A 20944-nucleotide genomic window follows, 5' to 3' on the forward strand; every position below is an offset into this window, starting at 1 on the left:
CAGAGGCTGTCGCAGGAGTTGGGTGCAGGGGTGGAAGTCTTGGGTTCATCCCTCACCTCGCTCACCCCAGACTCTGAGGCTCTGAACTGCAAGATGCATGATTTTAAGGAACAAATATTCACTGGGTACTGTCAGGACAAATGCTAATTAAAATAAGAGGTTCCATCCCCCCTCTTTAAAAATAATTGAAGACATTTCCCTCTTTTACTTTGAGCACTGACTTCAGAAAACTTGTCATTGTCAGGATCTGCTCTCTTCTTTGAAAGATGTAAATCCTTTTGAAGACTAGACTGGCATTTTGTCCCTTTTATGACCCAGGGATGTCTTCATCAGGCACCTCTTTGAAATATGAATGGCAAGGGAGATGGCACCTGTCTCCCAGCATAGGTGAGTTGCAAAACACCCTACTTGTCATGAAGTATAAGTTTGTTTTTCCTTTGGATAAAGTCATGTAGGTAACACAGATGGTCACCCCAATTACCAGGTAAAGTTAGGATGAGCTGTGTGTGACCGGTGGTGCTGGCAAGTCCCCTGACTTCAGGACTAGTGGGGTTTATCCTGAGAACCTGTATGTAATGGGTTGCATCTGCATGGCTCTCTAAAAGGGTGAGATTTCTTTCTGCTTCTGTAATTCTTGATGGATTGTCTGTGCAGTGCCTCACATTCTGGTTCAGTGCTTATTCAATAACAAAACAGATTTTGTTCTCTACTACATTTGGGAAGAGAATTTCTGAGTTGGGAGATTTTGCCTTTAACTTCCCTGGTGGCTCAGATGATAAAGAATCTGCCTGCAGTGTGGGAGACCCAGATTTGGTCTCTGGGTGGGGAAGCTTCCCTGGAGAAGGGAATGGCTACCCATTCCAGTATTCTTGGCTGGAGAATCCCATAAACAAGAGGAGCCTGGCAGGCTGGATTGCATGGCATCACCAGGAGTTGGGCACCACTGATTGGCTAATGCTCTCACTTTCATACTTCCCCAAAGAGTACCTACCACATATGTGGTATGTGCCTGACCTCCTGAATTAAGTCCATATTTCTAAGTACAGTGTACACTGCTTGGCTTTTTACAGCTGAAGTTCTCTCAAATGAGCTAACATTTTCCAAGGGATGATCTTAAAGCTCAGTAAAGGATCAGATATTCATTTGTGGTGGTTTCAGAAGGTAAGAGACTTGTCCAGGCTCATGACAACTGGAGAGAAACAAGGGATTGTTAAATTCCTGGACTCCAGGACTCTCCGCTGCCATATCACCCATCCCTAGAAGCCCACATCATTTGGATTGTCACTGTATTGCACTCTTATATAATTTGTTTTATAATCACTTGCAACATTCAAATTTTCCCCCAAGTTCCTGATCATGGTCTGCTTCTTCATGTTTGATGAATTCTTAAAAAAAAAAAAAAAAGCAGTTTGATCCTCTTCTAGGTAAATGTGTGAGAGAAATGAGTGCATGTTTCCACGGAATGACTTGTACATCCCTGTTTGTAGCAGTTTTATTCATGAGAACCAAAACCTGGACACAACCCAAACGCCTATCCACAGGTGAGTAGAGAAGACAATTGTGATCTTTCTGTACAAGGAGTCCTGCTGAGCCATTAGAATAAATAAATGATACATGTGAGTCCTTAGTGAGTCTCAGAAACATAGCCCCAAAAACACTATATGCTTTTCACTTAGGTGAAATTCTATAATAAGCCAAACTAATCTATAGTGAGAGAAAGCATCTCAGTGGTTGCCTGGATGGAAGTAGATAAGATTGACTGCAGATGAGAATGAGGGAACTTTGGGTGATGGTGGATATGTTTTATGTCTTGATTAGGATGGTGGTTGCACAAGCGTATCCATTTATCAAAATAACCCGAATACCTAAAATCAGTTCAGTACAGTTGCTAAATTGTGTCCGACTCTTTGCAACCCCATGGACTGCAGCACGCCAGGCTTCCCTGTCCATTACCATCTCCCAGAGTTTGCCCAAACTCATGTCTATCAAGTTGGTGATGCCATCCAGCCATCTCCTCTGTCGTCCCCCTCTCCACTTGCCTTCAATCTTTCCCAGCATCAGGGTCTTTTCCAGGGAATCAGTTCTTCCCATCACGTGGCTGAAAATATTCATTCCTTCCAATGAATATTCAGGACTGATTTCCTTTAGGATTGACTGGTTTGATCTCCTTGCTGTCCTAGGAACTCTCAAGAGTCTTCTCCAACACCACAATTCAAAAGCATCAGTTCTTTGGTGCTCAGCTATCTTTATGGTCCAACTCTGACATCCGTATATGACTACTGGAAAAACCATAGCTTTGACTGTATGGAACTAAAATAGGCATTGGAAAAGATCCTAATGCTGGGAAAGATTGAAGGCAGGAGCAGAAGGGGTTGACAGAGGATGAGACGGTTGGATGGCATCACTGACTCGATGGACCTGAGTTTGAGCAAGTTCCAGTAACTGGTGATGGACAGGGAAGCCTGGCATGCTGCAGTCCATGGGATCGCAAAGAGTCGGACATGACTGACTGACTGAACTGAACTGAATTATATATAACATACACTTCAGTCAGGTTTCTTCAGGGAAAAATCATTTTCCCTTTTATGCACAAAATTTGAAATTTAAAAAGATGCAGTTTTCTGAATCAGTCAAGGTGACCTGGTCCCTATGAAGATGGGAGCACGGCCCTCCTGCAGGGCCCTCTGAATATGCCACAGGCTTACAAGGGCGTTAATGTTATCCTAGTCCCCAGTCTCTGAGAAGTAAACAGGGGCCTGGCTCGCAATGACGCTCAGCTGGGAGGGAGGGGTGTGTTCCCAGATCCCTTCTCTGGGGAAAGCCTGCCCTGTCAGAATAAAGCGCAGCCCACAGCTAGAAGGGTTGTTGATGAATCATGAGGCTTTTATAGGACTGAAAGGGCTGTGATTCACATGTGTCAGAGTTGATGGGAAAATTAAGGGCTCCCTTCCCCAAAGAGGGGGGATAGGGAACTCTCTCTTTAAATATTACATTTCTTTAGATAAAGAACTAAGTCGCTTCAGCTCCTCCCCACTGATTCATTCGCGAGAAATACCTGTCAGGTTTTATGTCTGGTGAAGTCAGATCCTTTCTCTGAACAAGGTAGTGTAGGGTGAGGGGGGTCACCTAACTCTTGTTAGTGTTTGTTTAATGTAGAGAGAAAACCCACTTCTCGGTCACTCAAGCCATCACTCCTGCTAGGTGAAGGCAGGGACGTTGTCCTTCTCTGACCGGGTTACCAGCCTCAGTCAAAGGTCAGGCAGAAGAAGATGGGCCAGAATGGTAATTCAGTGATTTAAATAGACATTGTGAAGCCGGAAAATATCTCTAGGATCCCATTCTGATATCTGGGCTTCTCTGGTGGCTCAGAAAGTAAGGAATCTGCTGCAGTGCAGAAGACTGGGTTTGATCCCTGGGTCAGGAAGATCCCCTGGAGAAGGAAATGGAAACCCACTCCAGTAAACTTACCTGGGAAATCCCATGGACAGAGGAGCCTGGTGGGCTACAGTCTATGAGGTCACAAAGAGTCAGACACGGCTGAGCAACTAATGCTTTCAGAGAGATTATTAGAGGCCTTTGTGCATTCATCAAATTTCCATCTGTCTTTTTTTTTAATTAAAAAAATTTGTGGAGAGGGTCACTGTGCTGAGTCTTTGAGGCTCCTCGGGCTTTCTTTAGTTGCAGTGAGCTAGAGGGGCTACTCTCTAGCTGCAGTGCCTGGGCTTCTCAATGCGGTGGCTTCTCTTGCTGTGGAACACAGGCTCTACAGCGCCTGGACTCGGTGGTTGTGACCTGTGGCTCTAGAATGCGGGCTCAGTGGTTATGGAGAATGGGCTTAGTTGCTCCAAGGCATATGGGGTCTTCATTCCCTGACCAGGGATTGAACTTGTGTCCCCTGCATTGGCAGCTGGCAGGTGGATTCTTAACCACTGGACCACCAGAGAAGTCCTCCATCTGTGTTAAGTGTGGGCTTCCATGAAGGTGTGGAGGGAAGAAAGTAACAGCAGAGATCTGAGTGATGCATCTGTGAGTCCAAGGAATACCAAGGACTTCTAGCTGTCCCCAGGAGCGGCAGGCAACAGGTTCAGCCTCAGAGCACCAGAACAAACCAGCCCTACGGACAACCTGATTCAGGCTTCTAGCCTTCAGAACTGTGAGAGAACACATCTCAGTTGTTTCAGCACCCAGTTAGTGGTACTTTGTTCTGGTAGCCCTGGGAAGTGAATACAGGAGGCCTAGCCTGAGAAAGAGCTTCGTGCGTCTGAAGAAAGGGCAAAAGGCCAACGTGGCTGGAGGTGCTGAGTGAGGACTAGGCCATCATGGTCTGCTCTGGCTGGGCTGCGGGCTACAGTGACCAGTATGCTGGTGACTGCCCCCAGGGGGCCTTCGGGGCATCTTTTCAGGGTTTTGTCACGGAAAGAACATTCAGATTGAGTCACAGGAGCTGGGTTCAGCCTCCCCTCCCTCTGCGTGGAGCCGTGTAACTCACATTTCTGCTTTCACTGTCTGTAACACAAGAAGATGCTCATGACATCCTTGGTCAGTCCATCTCTCAGGGTGTTAGCTGGAAACGGCAGATACTATTGGAAAGTCTGCTGTGAACCATGTACCAGGATTTTAGGTGTTACTAACTACTCCTGTCGGTTCTGAGTTTCATCAGAGACCCCCCCACCCCCCCACTGCCCCCAACCCCTGCAACAAAGGGAAACAAAAATATGGAGCTGCTTGTCTAGGCTTTACTAAGAGATTGTGAAGTCAGTGTTGAGACCGTTAATTCATCACCTGCCTGGAGACTACCTAAGACAAGGCTGGGGCACCCAGTAAAAGACAGGTGGGGAGGTGCTCTCAAGGGTGAGAGCTGTACAGGAATGGGGGGTGGTGCTTCTCCCTTCACACCTCTGACTGTCTCTACCCCACCCCCCCATCCCCACAAGAGTGCTAAGTCACTCCAGTCATGTTCAACTCTGTGCAACCCCATGGACTGTGGCCCTCCATGTTCCTCTGTCCATGGGATTTCCCAGGCAAGAATACTGGACTGGGTTGCCATGCCCTTCTCCAGGGGATCTTTCCAATCTAGAGATGGAACCAGCGTCTCTTACGTCTCCTGCATTGACAGGCAGGCTCTTAACCAATTGTGCCACTTGGCAAGGCTCGAAGGAAGACAAGTGAAATTCTGAGGCTTCAGAAGGCCTGCAGAGAGCTCAACAGGTACCTCTGAAGTTGGAGGAACAAAGGGACTGATGCCTGAGCCACATTTCAAGCCACAGAGGCAGAGCCTGGTTGGAGTGTTCCCCTAGGGTGGTGGGACAAGGAGAGGGGTGCATGGCAGTGAGCTGAACTCAGGAATGTGGGGCTCAGGAGCGAGTTTCCATGGTGGCGGGAGGGCCTGCAAAAGTGCGCTGGCGTGGAGTTACCTTGAAAGGGACTCAGCCCCAAACAACGACCTGCAAGGCTATGTGACCAGCAGAGACTCAGGGTGGGGTGGGCGGCAGAAGCCAAGGCTGGGGGCTAAGTGGGCATCTTGAGGAACAGCATGAATGTCAAATATGTCCCCACAGAGGGATCTCCTCGGGACTGCAGAAGCTCCCCATAGGAGAGAGTAAGCACGTGGGCGGGACACCCCTACCACCACCCCAGGCACTGGTTTTGGGGCCCTGCACTGATCAAGCGCTCTCCTGGAGTGCCCTGTCCCCTCTCCATGCTCCAAGTCTGGAGAGGCCGGAAGGGGATTTGAGCAGGGGAGGAACGGGGGAGATGTCCACCGTGTTCCTCCTCCCTTATTTTGAGTTTCTTAGCCTGAGTCAAGCCTGAGCTGTAACTTGGATATGGGGTTATAGCCTTGAGGTAGACTGACTTGGACTTCCCAGTACCTGCAAAGGGAGACTATTCATTAATAAATAGAATGACTGGAAAAGCTCTGGGACTTTACCTGGAATTCATCTGGGGACAGAGAAAAACAACTTTACCAGGAGTTGCTTAAAAAAGTAGTGGCTAGAAAGAGTCAAGATGTTTTTCTCTTTTTTTGGTTAATATCTTTTGATTTTTAATTGGAGAATAATTGCTTTAAAATGTTGTGTTGGGTTCTGCCACACAGCATTGTGAAATTAGCCGAAAGTATACATATATCCCCTCCTTCTTGAACCTCAGTTTGACCAACCTCTCCCATCCCACCTCTCTAGGTTGTCACAGAGAACCGAGCTGAGCTCAGTGCTATATAGCAAAGTCCCACTAGCTCTCTGTTTTACCTACGATAATGTATATGTTTCAATGCTACTCAATTCATCCCACCTCTTCTTCCCCTAAAGCTGTCTTTCTGTTTATACCATACTGAATCTTACTCTTTTAACAAAGAGCTTATAGTTAGATAAGTTAACCTTAGAACCTCATTTCCTGAGAATAAAAGGGTCAACAGAGCCCACTCTCTTTACTGTAGATAAATAAGCATTCACATAAGGGACATGTATTTTTTTTTAATTTTTATTGAATAGTTGGTTTACAATGTGTTAATTTCAGGTGTACACCAAAGTGAATCAATTATACCTATACATATATCCACTCTTTTTTAGACTCTTTTCCCAAATAGGCCATTACAGAGTACTGAGTAGAGTTTCCTGTGGTATACAGTAGGTCATTGTGTGCCTGCATGCATGCTCAGTCACTCAATTGTATCTGACTCTTTGTGACCTCATGGACTGTAGCCTGCCAGGCTCCTCTGTCCATGGGATTTTCCAGGCAAGAATACCTGAGTCGGTTGCCATTTTCTACTTCTTATTAGTTATTATTTTATATGTAATAGTGTATATATATCAATCCCAGTCTCCCAATATATCCCTCCCCTCTTCCTCCCTGGTAACCATAAGTTTGTTTTCTACAACTGTGACTGTTTGGTAAAGAAATTCTTTGTACCATTTTTGGATTCCATATATAAGTGATATTTGTCTTTTCTGACTTCATTCAGTATGACCATCTCTAGGTCCACCCATGTTGCTGCAAATGGCATTATTTCATTCTCTTTTATGGCTGAATAATATTCCATTGTTTATATGTACCACATCTTCTTTATCCACTCTGTCAACAGATATTTAGGTTGCTTCCCTCTCTTGGCTCTTGTAACTGGGTCTGTTTTAAACAACGATTAAATATGGGGTGCTAGAAATTGCTGTTCTCTTTCATTAGTTTTATTTAGATTGAATCGAGTTAGCAACAGGAGAGACCCAGGGTTTCAAATTTCAAAGCCAATAATTTCAAGGACGGAGGTTGAAAAACCCGGCTACCCAGGAGTTCTGCAGGGGTGAGCCAGCCACCTGGACGCTGGGCCCTGTGTGGGTAGCTCGCCTGCTGCTCCTCCTGCGGCCTGGGGGCCAGCAAGAGCAGGGTGGCGCTGCGGGTTTCCTCGGCCCCTTCCTCAACTGTCCCTTTTTTAAATTCCTTTGACAACACCCTAGTCACTCATTTGGCACTTGCGTCCTGTCACCTGTCTATGGTTCCTTGATTTTTTTTTTCTGTATGAATACTGACTCGGACTAGACCATAAACCCTTCTTCAAGGTAGGGGTCTTGCTTTGAATATTTCATGACATGAGCCTTTGCTTACCTTCAGGGACTTCACAGTGAGCCAGGGAAGATTAGTGAGTAAAGAGAAAGCTCTGGGCCATGCATGGATGGTTCGGGGCCATGCCTTGGCCGTCCATCCTCCTCCACCTTCTTCTCTTAGAAACCGTCCCCTATCTGAGAGATTGCCTCCTCTCAACTTCAGAGATGGCACCTGTGGTCTAGGCCTCAGGTACTAACATCCTGAACTCGTTTCCTCATCCACAGCGAGTGGACGTGTGACTTATTAGTGAGCTTGCTGAGGAACCTGCTTTCCTGCTGAACTTGAACCTGGAGCAGTGGAGGCAGGAGCTGCTGTAGTCAGGATGCCTCCGATGCCTGAGCCTATACCTTCTACTCAGGTTCTGGTCTGGGCTGAACTCTCTGTCAACCAATAGAAAATACCGAGAGGTGTTATGAGAGAGGGGTGTTATGGAGTCACATATGATTAAATGTCACACATATGTATATGTATGTGTGTGTGTGTGATGGCTTTTAGGAGGCAGTGACACCTGAACCAAACCTGGAAGGACTGTTAGGAATAACTAGAGCTGTTCCAGGCAGAGAGTGGCAGGTTTGTACTTTCAACCTGACATCAAAGTAGGTGAGATTCCAGAAGCCTCCAGGGCTACCACATTGCATTCCAGTGCTTCCCCAAACATCTGTGGAGGGAAAAATGCTTTCAGGGGATATTACCAGATAGATGTGCAGAGAGACAACTGTGGACAAAATTCCTGAGAACAAAATCGCTCCACTTCCTAGGTTTTTCTGAGCCTTTAATCTGTTAGTGTGCATCCAACAACAGAATGCTTTGCCTGCAGAGCACAAATGATGCTCTCTCTCGAACACTTTTGGAAAGTTTATGAAGTGCACTTCTCCCTGAGATGTGGAGTAATAAATCATTCAGCAACACATCCCGCCATCCTGGGTCTAATTGGCTCCCCAATTGTAAAACCAAATTACATGGCACCCAAGACAATATAAACACACTCGATTGGGCAAACAATGGCTTGATGGATGACTGTAGACTTATCGAGAGTTCCCGCATATTTCAGCCTTTCTCTGTTTTGCATATGAATGACTCTCAACCAGCATTATTCTGTAGTTCGTTGGAATACAGTTTAGATGGCTGGGACCAGTGCAATGTGCTAGGAGGATGTTGTGAATATTGGCTTAGTGGAACCCTCCAAGAAATGAAGCCATTTTTATTAGTGAGGCCATGGGCATTTGCAGAGACCCTGGATGGACAGGCAATGGCAGGAACGGGGAGTTGGGATTTCAACAGGGAGTTGAAAGTGAAAGTAGCTCACTCGTGTCCAACTCTTTGTGACCCCACGGACTATACAGTCCATGGAATTCTCCAGGCCAGAATACTGGAGTAGCCTTTCTCTTCTCCAGGGGATCTTCCCAACCCAGGGATCGAACCTAAGTCTCCTGCATTGCAGGAGGATTCTTTACCAGCTGAGTCAAAAGGGAAGCCCAAGAAGGCAATAATCAGGTGTATTTTAGAAAGCCCATTCTTAGGGCGAGGGAATTTGAAGCGGGAGTGTTCCCAGAGACAAACTAGTTGTTAGCAAGCTATTTCTGTAGTGGGGGAGAAATCATTTAGGTGCTGACCTAGGGGCATCCCTGGTGGCTCAGATGGTCAAGAATCTGCCCATAATGTGGTAGATCTAGGTTCAATCCCTGGGTTGGGAAGATCTCCTGGAGAAGGGAATGGCTACCCACTCCGCTCCAGTATTCTTGCTTGAAGAATTCCGTGGACAGAGGAGCCTGGCTGGCTACAGTTCATGGGGTTGCAAAGAGTCAGACATGATTGAGCAACTCACACTATGGGAGTGGAGGTGTCATGGGACTGGAAGGAAGACATGATGACCTGAGAAACATTTAGGAGGTAGACCTGGGTCTGAAGCAGCTGTGGGGGGTGAGAGCAGGGGTTAGGGGATGGGAGGATGATCCATGACTCCCGGTTTGTTCAAACAGAGTGAACAGCTCTGGCCCTGCAGTTCTCAGACAGCCTAGCGAAGAGGAAGCAACGCAGAATAGAGCTCAGTTTGCATCCTGGCGTGGTCAACTACTGAGTAGTATGGTTTGTGCAAGTAAGTTCATAACTTGGAGCCTTGGTTTCTTCACCTGTGAAATGGGATGATACCATCTCACCAGTATAAAGTGACTGGCACATAGTTGATGCTTAAGAAGAGGAAGCTACAGTTCCTGAGACAGAGGACCCATAAGGAGGAGCCATTGAAGGAGAAAGACAATAAGTTTCATTTTAGAAGTGCTGCACTGGAGGTTCCTTGGGCAGCCACATGGCGGTGTTCAGTAGGAGAGTGGATGTACAGGTATGGAACTTAGGAGAGAGGTCTGGGCTGGAGAGAGAAACCAGGGGCCATCAAGCTTTTGGAATTAGACCAAGGGAAGGAAGGGACTTCCCAGGTGGCGCTAGTGGTAAAGAATCTGCCTGACAATCCAGGAGACATAAGAGATGCAGGTTTAATCCCTGGGTCAGGAAGATCTCCTGGAGGAGGAAATGGCAACCCACTCCAGTATTCTCACCTGGATAATCCCATGGACAGAAGAGCCTGGTGGGCTATGGTCCGTAGTATCACAAAGAGTCGGACACGACTGAAGCGACTTCACACATGCATACCCAAGGGAAGGAAGTAAATGCGAATAATCTGAGATTGTATGGGGAGAGGAAAATGAAGGTTCTGAAAGAGAACCTTGGGAGTGTTGTCATTCAGGAGGTGAAAAGGAGGAGAGTTGGTAAAAAGGCTTGTCATGATGAGGAATCAGAAGGAGGCAAGCTGGAGTCTGAAGACCTGGGTTTGAGTCTCAGCTCCATCATTTACTGGCTGTGTGATCCAGGGCAAACTCTCTAAGCCCCAGTTTTCTTATCTGTAAAATGGGAATTTAACCCATACTGCCTACCTCAGTGGACTTTGGTGAGTTAAGGTTCGTGAAAAAAATTTTTTTTTTTTCATGAAATTGTTTTTTAAGCTAAAAGCCTTATAAGTGGTTCCATGTGATCAGGTTTCCCCTATAGACTGAAACATCTTGGGCCTAAAAACAAGATAACTTCAAGAGGGTCTTGGCAGGAGGTGAGGCTGGCCACACTCACTTGGCAGGAATTGCAGCCCACGAAAATGTCTCCTGGGCAGTTCCGGGGTTCCTGGACAGGGGGTACCACCCAGCAGTCTCTTTTGCTCTGAGCAAGGGGTCTGCACCCCATTCTGGGAAAACGAACCCTTATACACAGGCCTCTCACACTCTCTCCCCCTGGACCCCATCACCCTGGCTACACCTGGGGGGACTAGGAGTGGTCCATGCTCCTGGGGCAGCTGGCTGGCCAGCAGCTCCCCAAGCCTGCCCTGCCCTCTCCTGTGTGGAGGTCTGGACTCAGGAGCACCGAGGGAGCCCAACACTGCCGAGGGCCTTGGTGACAGAGGGAGGGTAGCTCCTGGCACACCTCCCTGCTGATGGGGGTGAGGGTACCGGGGCAGGGCTTCTCTGCCTCCTGCTTCTACGGCTGTTTGTTTCCTTTCTCAGTAAACCCCTGCTTGACAAGGCAACCTGAGAGTGCTGATGTGTCTTGCAGCTTAAAGCAGCCCAACTGTCGAGGGAGAGTCTCAAGATCTCTCCAGAGGCAGTGGGAGTTTGCTCAGAGCAAAGCGCTCCAGCTACTCGAGGAATGGAAACATGGCTCTGTCTATTGCTGGGGACTGTAAACAAGGTCACAGCACCTCCGCGCAGCAGTCAACACTGCAGCTGGAAACAGAGCAGGGAAGTTCTCTCTGTGCCTCCATGGAGGGATCCACAGGACGCCTCCCCAAGTGAAAGGTGTGAGGTTCAGAACAGTGTGTATAATCTATCACTTACATAGCAAAATGCAATCCATAAACTATCCTGGGAATATCACACATAGTCTAATGACATTGGTTGTCTATGAGGAGGGGAGCCATGGTGAGAGAAAGAATTCTCTCTGTCATAACGGTAATAACTTTAAAAAAAATTTTTTTTAATGTATGTATTTAATTGGAGGATGATTACTTTTCAATATTGTGATGGCTTTTGCCATACAGCTTGAATCTTGAAATCACCTACTTAAATAATCATGTTTTTAAGAACATGGCCAATGACGTTGAGCCATCCTGGGTTCGAGTTTGGCTCCATAACTTATTGCTGTGTGATACTGAACAAGTTATTCCACCTCTTTGAACTCATTTTTCTCATCTGTGAAATGACATGAATGGCTCCAGATAGGGCTGTTGTAATCCTTCGCCCCGCCTGGCATGTGGTGGCCATTCGACTTTGGTTTGTCTATTGCTGTCATTGCCAGTCGCCCAGTGAGGCACTTTCCCTTTTCCTCTTAGCCTCAGGACACTTTCCACTTTCCTCCTCAACTTCCGCGCTCCTTAAGCTACAAAACTTCAAAGAAGCACTTTTGTTTGCAGTTTTGCTCTCCCCCCTCCCCCCATACTCCCTGGTAGCTCAGTCAGTAAAAAATCTGCCTGCAGTCCAAAAGACCTGGGTTTGATCCCTGGGTTGCAAAGATACCCTGCAGAAGGAAATGGCAAACCACTTCAGTATCCTTGCTGGAAAATCCCATGGACAGAGGAGCCTGGTGGGCTGCAGTCCTCTGCTGTACCCAAATTAGCTCTTCAATATACGATGTATATATATTTCTATATACGATGTAGTTGTTTTACAGCAGGAGTTGGGGATGGGGCACAAGAGGATTGAATCCACATATTAGCAGTGGAAGTCCTTTTATTTTCAAATGTAGATGTTCTTATTTCTGTGAGGTAAAAGGGTAACACATCCATTGTGAGAGTGACTCCATCAAGCCCAGGCAGCTTGGCACTGCACACCATAGGAGGGTTGAAGGAACACGCCTGGTTATAGCGTGTGCGTGTGTTACTGCTTGGCCAACAGCCAGTGTATTGCATTGTTTTCTGCTCTGGGTATCTCGTTGAGCCCTGACAAGAGGAGAAGCAGGGTCATGGCCAATCCCACAATTCTATTTGTGTCTGCATCTATCTTTTCCTCCCCTCTCATTTCCATGAAGGAGGTATCCCTTCCGTAACAAAGCCCACCCCAAACCTGTGGTTTAGATTCCACACCTCTAATCTTCTCAGGGACCTTGTTCCCTTGGAATCCTGCTTCTGCAGCAGTTCAAAGGCTGTTCAGGGTACAGTGGTGACCCTGCAGATATAACTCCTTTTTCAACTGAGAATTCCAGTGCCTGAGGCCCAGAGCAGGTAAGAGGTGGAGGTGGGATTCAGATGAGGTTGCCTGACACTGCTCCACAGGTGCGTGATGCTCGGTCCTGTCCGACTCTTTGCAACCCTGTGGACTGGGGCCCGTCAGGCTCCTCTGTCCATGGGATTCTCTAGGCAAGAATATGGGAATGCATAGCCGTTTCCTTCTCCAGGGGATCTTCTCAACCCAGGGATTGAACCCACGTCTCCTGTGTCTACTGCATTGGTAGGTGGATTCTTTGCCACCGAGCCACCTGGGAAGCCCTACTTTTTCAACAGCTTTCAACCAATTCTCCTTGTTTTAATGCTAGTTCCTAGCCCCTTTGCCTTACCCCCACTTTTCCTGGTGCCACCACTTCCTAAGACTTTGAAGATGTAAACTGTGTTGGTTTTAAGTTTTTTCACTGCTGGCTTCAAAGTCAGCTTTCTTCAGTCTGCTCAATCAATTAAAACTTATCTAAATGGTTTCCAGCTCTCAATTTTTTGTGGTTATTTTATTCTGTCCCCTACTCACCATCCTTATGGGTTTATGTTAAACACAATCACTTTATCATTGTTTTTGTGGGTTTCCAGGAGGAAAACGAGATGCCTGTGTTCTCTTGCTCATTAACCCTCTACTCTGGCTCTAAGTCCACCCCTTCACTGATGTCACTCAGACCAAGTTCACCAGTGACCTTCATGTTCTCAAATGAAGTGAGCTGCCTTTCACCCTTGATTACACAATGTCTCAGTATCCTTAGTTAACACTGAATACTCTCACATATGTACTTCTACATTTACAATGGAAAACCAGCAAGGACCTCCTGTATAGCACAGGGAACTCTGTTCAATGTTATGTAGCAGCCTAAATGGGAAGGGAGTTTGGGGGAGAATGGACATACATATGTGTATGGCTGAGTCCCTTTGCTGTCCACCTGAAATTGTCACAACATTGTTAATCGGTTATATTCCAATATAAATAAAAAGTTGAAAATGAAATAAAGGTCTTCTCTGGTAGCTCAGTGGTAAAGAATCCCCCTGCCAATGCAGGAGATACAGGAGATGAGGGTTCCCTGAGTTGGGAAGATCTCTTGAAGGAAGAAATGGCAACCCACTCCAGTTTCTTGCATGGAAATTTCATGAACAGAGGAGCCTTGTGGGCTACAGTCCATGGGGTCAAGAGTCAGACATGACTGAGTGACTGAGCACACACATCCACACTTTCCCTAAATCTTCCTCCCAAGAGGCTTCTCAGCCTCTCAAGCAAATAGATCCCACCTGAGCCTATGTCCAATAGGTTACATATATTTGGACAATTTTGCTTTACTCTGCTCCCCACCACCATTACCTACTTTTCAAACATTCTGTAATCATTTCAGGTCCTGCCTTTTCCCCCTAAAATGTCTGCCTACATTTTAGGGACCAAAAAAAAAAAATGCACTGTTCTCTCTGTATGGGGGTTATTAGTAAATACACTTAAAAAAATCCTAAATCCCTATTCTTGTTTGAGGCGCTTTGATAAGTGAGGACCACCTGCTGTCTGCTCTGTGCCGGAGCAATTCCCAGATCCTTCAGTGAGCTGCTTACTGGTAGCTGAGAACCTGAAATTCACATCAATTCATTCAGCCTTCTGAGAGAATCTATCAGGAGGCAAAATCAATAATGCAGATAATTCAAACGTTCTACCAGCCCACACATAATTTCTACTAGCTTGTTTCTCCCCAGCGCTGCCAGGATAACACCCTATGCAACACAGATAATAAACCAAATCAAATTACTGCTCTCATATTCGTGGCTTGTTCCTGGGTTTGCTCATATGGTTGTTTATGAGGGAGTTCTAAACTGTGGAGGGAGTATTTTTTACCTTATTTCCAGTAACTATTCTACTTTGCTCAATTCTAAATAGGATTACTCACAGAATAGACAATGCTTGGAATTGGAAAATTTCTCCCAAGGTCTTTATTAATCTTCATTTTTCTCCCATGGACAATAGGAGAGCACACGTAGTTTTCCTACAATGGGATTGCCCTTGGAGAAGACCTTGCAGGCACTTCACCCAGGGCTATGACATGTGCAATCGTTTGTGGGTCACCAGCCCAGAACAGTTCTCAAATGGGAAATTAGCATGATGATCAATGTGTGTGTGGACTTGGGTGTCATAAAGGCCTGGGTTTAAATCTTAGTGTTGGTTCTATGGTTGACACCGATTAAGACTTGACCTCTCTAGGTCTCTGTGTTCTCATCGTGACATTGGGGCTTTTAATGGCACCTACCTCTTAGCGTTGCTATGAGGAGTAAGTGAGCTAATCCATGTTCAAAGTGCTTAGTATATAGAGATTGGGACAGATAGAGAGTGGAAGTGAAAGTGTTAGTTGCTTAATCATGTCTGACTCTTTACCCACCCCATGGATTGTAGCCTATGTCCATGGAATTCTCCAGGCAAGAATACTGGAGTGGGTTGCCATTCCCTTCTCCAAGGGATCTTCCTGACCCAGGAATGGAACCTGGGTATTCTGCATTGCAGGTGGATTCTTTGTATCTGAGCCCCCAGGGAGGCCATCATTAGTCACAGGAGCTGGGTGGAGGATTGCTGCTCCCCTGAGTATACCTGTTCTAGCCTGGACGCCATCCGTGTGCACCCAAGGGCCATCTGATCCACCGTCCATCAGAAAGATCTTCTTGTGGGGATGACGCCCTCCAGTGTGCCTTGTCCATTTCCATGGTCACCTCTGGGTGCAAAAGGCAGCTGCATCTGTGCAGAAATCTGTGAGCTCTCTGCCTCTCTGGCCAGAGATGGAAATGCAAAGAAAGGGAGAAGGGCCTCTGTACTTGTGGAGCCTGCTGGGGGCTAACTTGGCTTGTCCCCACTCTTTGTCTGCTCTCAGGATGCCAGGGCTTTAAGGACATTGTGAAAGAGCAAGTCCAGGCAGCAATGTCAACAGCAGGACAGAAAGAAGACCCGGTGGTCCGAGTCAAGGAATAACAATGATAAGAATAAAACATGTTTAAAGATTAAAATCATAGATGCCACCTATTGAAGACTTCCTGTATGTTAGGACTTGTGTTCAGAACTCTGCATGTACCATTCCCTTCTCCTACTGTGAGGCAGGCACCATGCTTTTCCATGTCATAGATGAGACTAAGACACAGAAAGGTGCCTATGGTCTTGCAGTTAGTAAGTATCAGAGCCAGAATTTGAACACAGGTTTTCCTGAGGGGAAAATGCACAAAACATCCTAAATCCTTGGTTTACCTACCCCCCAGCTGATGCAAGGGCTCAAGGAAACTCACATGTCCAAGGATGTTCATTGCAGATGTTTGCACAATGTCCCTAGTGTGTCCATCAGCAGGGGAATGAATGAACCAAGGTTGGAATACTCTGTGGCCATTAAAAAGATGACATGATTTGGGCTTCCCTGGTGACTCAGACAATAAAGAACCCACAATGCAGGAGATCCAGGTTTGATCCCTGGGTCGGTAAGATCTCCTGGAGAAGGGAATGGCAACCCACTCCTGTGTTCTTGTCTGGAGAATCCGCATGGATACAGGAGCCTGGCGGGTTACAGTCCATGGGGTCACAAAGAGTTGGACACGACTGAGCTAGTAAGCACAAGCGCAGTACAGGCAAAGCCAGATGAAGCCCTGCTGCCCTCAACTGGCAGCGCACCAGGAGCTTCAAGCATCTGAACAACTTCCGCCTGCAAAACGCCCGGTGGACTGCCTCGGCTTCTTTTCCATCAGCTCCAGAGCTGCCAGCTCTCTGGGGAGACAATGCTTACTCCAGATTACTACAAATGAAAGACCTGATTCTCTGCCTGCTCTTTTTTCCCCCTTCTCCTATAATCAGGAAGTCATGTTTTTCATTTAGGATAAGGCAATTATTTTTCTGCTAATGAAGACTAGCAGAAAGCAAATTGAGTCTCATTTCCACATTCATGTTATGGGGACTGAATTGAGAGATGAGCTGACTTCCGGGGTCTCGCTCCCTCCCTCTTCTGGATCTGTACTTTATCTGACAAAGGCATCAAACACAACAGCTGCCACCAAAATGGCATGGACAGTGTAAATGACGGTGATCCTTTGTTCCTCACCTGGGAAATGATGAACAGAAGTCAGCATCTGCTGCCCTGGGCTCTGCTGTCGTGTGGACTAAGTTTATATATAGGTCTAGTTAATATATAAACTGCCCCACCGGAAGGAGCAGTGTAATATATATGGAAATCAATTTGTATTTTTTTCACTTGCCTGGAACTCATTGTTTTATTTGGTCTAACTGAATAGGCAAGCAAATCTTTGCAAAGGGAAATGAATAAGAAACAGCAGCTCTCTTTAGTGATCAGAAGTCCAGGTCAACTGTCATATGATTAAACAAATAGCAAACAAAAATGGTCTTAAAGTGCTTCCTTTTCTTTCAGAGAAAGAATCCCAATGATCTGGTCTACTGTGTACAACATGAACATTTCTGAGAACCTTCGAGAGCCCCAGGAAGCAAGTTGCCTTCATGGGTCACGATCAGAGCTGAGGAAAACATTCTGTTCCACATCTTGAGCTTTGCCTTAGAAACCCAAGCCCCACACTCTGGGCTCCCAGCATTGTAAACTAGCAACCTTTGTTCAAAAGCCTCAGCCAAAATGTATTCCCTCTGTTTCAGTTCTCTTTTCACCAGATCATGTTCTTAAAGGTGTCTGCCAAGACTCAAACCACTCTTGAGATTTATATGCTGTCAAAACTTTCATGGGTTCAAGGTGAAGGCACACTTAGAGAGAGCTGATGCATGGAAATGGGACCATTTGTCTGAATAAAGCACTATTCAAATCCATAGAAAACGCTCTTTCTCCAAACTCAGGAAGAAGTTGCATTCTGTCCTTCCTTTATTCTAAAGAGAATTAAGACTCTGTGTGTCTTGACTAAAATGTCCAGGATCTAATCTTTCTTTTCCTGACATTTAGAGTAACCTTTGATGAATTACTCAACCTTTCCTCATTCGAGATAAAGAGGAAGTGCAGAGGAGAATTATTAATTCAGCCACTACAATGTTAGAAGACATAGATAATGACGACTCTGAAGGTCCTTAAGAATATGTGATGCCAGGTGGATACTTAATCAAAACCTTCTCTGGGTTTTCAAAATTCTCTTTGGAATTAGTTCTGTGTGAATATGCCTCTCTGGATCTATTCTCATCTCAAATTGAGTACCCTCCTTTCAAACTCTAATGATCTACAATTTGGAGTTGTTCTGACAAAAAAAAATCACCTGCCCACTGCATCATCACCAGATTTTCATCTCCAGGCCATTTCCAGAAGAATGTGTCTCATATTCCTTTGTGAGAGAACAAACTGGTTATTCCTTACATCTTATCAACAAGTGGTACTTTACAGAAAAGAAGTGTAATGAAATCAGAAGCTTGGAAATACCCATAATGGCTTTGTGTCATGTTTTTATTTGGGGTATAATAAAGTGCCACAGACATTAATCCAGGCACTGAGTTGGCTTCTGAAGATATTAAAAGAACTTGCTAAATTTCTTTAGAATTAACCCAAAGAAGCAGACCTTTCTTCTCATGAGAATTATTTGGTTTAAAGATTAGTGGAGGGAAAATTTATAGTGTTTTACTTCACGTTTCATTTCCTGTATAAATGTTTTGTGGTTCCATATTTAATTGCTTTCTTTCCCTCCCTAAATTCTCTTTCACCTTTTCTAGCCTCTTCAACCAAGTCAAAAACTCATGTCTCCCTTTGCCAAAAATTTCAGTTTCCCTTTCTTGTTTCCACTCTAATTGTTATGCTTACCCCATCATCTGCATCACCTAAATTCCAGGTGCACTGCGCCCTTCCCCTAGGGCATGAAGTCATTCTTCAATGGGGACAGATGCACGAACTGGCCCACGTCAAATGGTCAAATGACACTTGCTGATTATTCACCCAGATGCAGGGAATGGACTCAGATTTTGTGCTCTGGGATACTAATCCCGAGCTCTCTTACTTTAGAACAAAATTACAATTCGTAGAATGAGGATGCGTCAGCCAGCCAAGACTGGGGATTAGGAGGTGTGCTCAGTGGAATGCTTTAACACCCCCCAGAGGGAGGGCAGGGACCAGAGTTCTGGTTTGTTCCACTCACTCTGGAGCAGTGGGGTGCTAGTAAAGGGTGCCCAAGAGACTGACCTGGAGTCTGCACCCGAAGGCCAGAATTACTGTTGCTACTGCTGTTCATCTGTATTACTTTTTCATTTGGCAAAATGGAAACTTCTAAGGCAATGAATCTATCTTTACTCATTTTCAGATGACTGATCCTGGTGGGAGGTTTGTCCTGGATCCTGACTTTCTCACGAAAGGTCTCCTTTCCTTGACTCTTCACAGTGGGCCAGAGCCTTGTGATACTGGGCCAGAAATATGACCTGGAGGTAGAATGGATTTGGGTCCTCAAGCTCTCTGCTCTAGTTTCCATAGAAATGCGTGTGTGTGGGAGGAGGCGGGGAATAACCACTACAAGAGGTCTTAAAGGTCTTAGAGACTTTATTTTGAGAATCCCATCATGTAACACATGATGTAACACTCAGCAAAAGTGGATTTTTTTTTTTGCATTTTTAAAAGAAAACTTTATTGAAGTGTGTTCTTATCACACACACATACAAATAATTGTATTCTTACCTTGTTATTCCAATTGAAAGCTGAAAGTTGGAGGAGGGCATAGCACAGGAATTGTCTCCTCTATCTACTCATGACAGACTGGTCACTTTAGTGGTCATCTTTAGTGGAGATGGCTGTTGATTGACAAAAAAAAAAAAAGCACAACCTTAAAGTTGAGAATTATGTGTTTCTTTTGGGGGACAAAACAGAGGACTTAAGCCTAGAAGACAGCGCTCAGATAGCTCTGAGGGACTGCTCTGAATAGGTAAGGTAGAGGCCAGGATATGTAGGGATTTTTGCAAACAAAAACAAGGTAGTAGGAATATCAAAAGATTACTGTTAATTAAAGAAAACCAAGCATCTCAAGTTAATGAATTTAGTGCTCTTCTATATATGGGCAGATGTAAGAGTTTGGACTCACTGGAATCATGCCTTTGCTATGCATCTTAACTATCTGGGGCCAGTATCCTGCTTTCCTCAATCCTAAATCCCCTCTGGGTGCACAGTTTGTGGCTGCAGTGGATGATGGCTTGATGGTTACAACGTCCTTTATTTACTTACACAGTAGCCAGTGTTTGTAATCCACAGCTGGATGTCAATGACTTGCAGTGTTTGCCTTTCTGCATTAGTTACACATTGCGTCAGTACACTGGTAGCCTGCTCTACTTCCATCACTTTTCTCTTGATACTCACTCCCTAGTAAAGTACTTTGTTAATTTACTGCAGACAGCTCCAGAGTGGCATTGCTCTTTCTGTGGCAAAAAGATCAGGACAAAGGTTAAAACACACTTTGAAATTTTTTGAAAATTGAGGATTTGGTCACAACATGATTTGGTTAACTCATGTAAAATTGTTTTTCTGTGAAAATTCAGCAAAAGTTTTTTGAAGGCATAATTGACTTCATCGATCTGGGTGACTTTGGCTAAGACTTTCCAGTTCCCTGTTGCAATCATACCCACTTAAAAATAATTCATTTTTGTGGTTGTTGTTTTTAAACTTGATGGAAAAAGATGACTAATTCATGGCAGTTGAGTTCCAGATTCTGAACAGAGGGTTTAACATAATTTATTACACTTTACATAGTTACATTTAATTTATTACAGTTATTCTTGAAGTTTGGGGAGAAAATTCAATACCAACTGGAAAGCTGTAATTAAAAGAGCATGGAGGAGCAGGGGCACTTCAGTTGTGTCCACATCTCTGTGACCCTGTGGACTGTGTGTAGCCCGCCAGGCTCCTCTGTTCATGAGATTCTTCAGGCAAGAGTACTGGAGTGGGTTGCCATGCCCTTATTCTCCAGGGGATATTCCTGATCCAGAAATCGAACTCAAATCTCTTAGCTCTCCTGCATTGGCAGGTGGGTTCTTTACCACTAGCACCACCTGGGAAGCCCCCGTAACATCATAAAGGGAAAGAAAAGGGAAGAAAGGGAAAGAAAAAAGGCTACCATTTACCAAACTTCTATTGTGTGCTAAGTGAATTCACA

At 45.5% G+C, this 20944-nt stretch overlaps 1 protein-coding gene across 1 annotated transcript in view; it reads left to right on the forward strand.

The window, feature by feature from the left end:
* ATP6V1C1 (ATPase H+ transporting V1 subunit C1) overlaps window positions 1-17649 on the forward strand; it is an 86035-nt gene extending 68386 nt beyond the window's left edge. Inside the window, exon 13 of the mRNA XM_025265105.3 lies at window positions 17245-17649. Within this exon, the coding sequence (XP_025120890.1) occupies window positions 17245-17295 (51 nt within the window). The 3' untranslated portion in view covers window positions 17296-17649. The remainder of the gene's footprint in view (window positions 1-17244) is intronic.
* The last annotated feature ends 3295 nt before the right edge of the window (window positions 17650-20944 follow it).

This window comes from Bubalus bubalis, chromosome 15, assembly GCF_019923935.1.
Source record: "Bubalus bubalis isolate 160015118507 breed Murrah chromosome 15, NDDB_SH_1, whole genome shotgun sequence".
NCBI classification, from domain to species: Eukaryota; Metazoa; Chordata; class Mammalia; order Artiodactyla; family Bovidae; genus Bubalus; species Bubalus bubalis.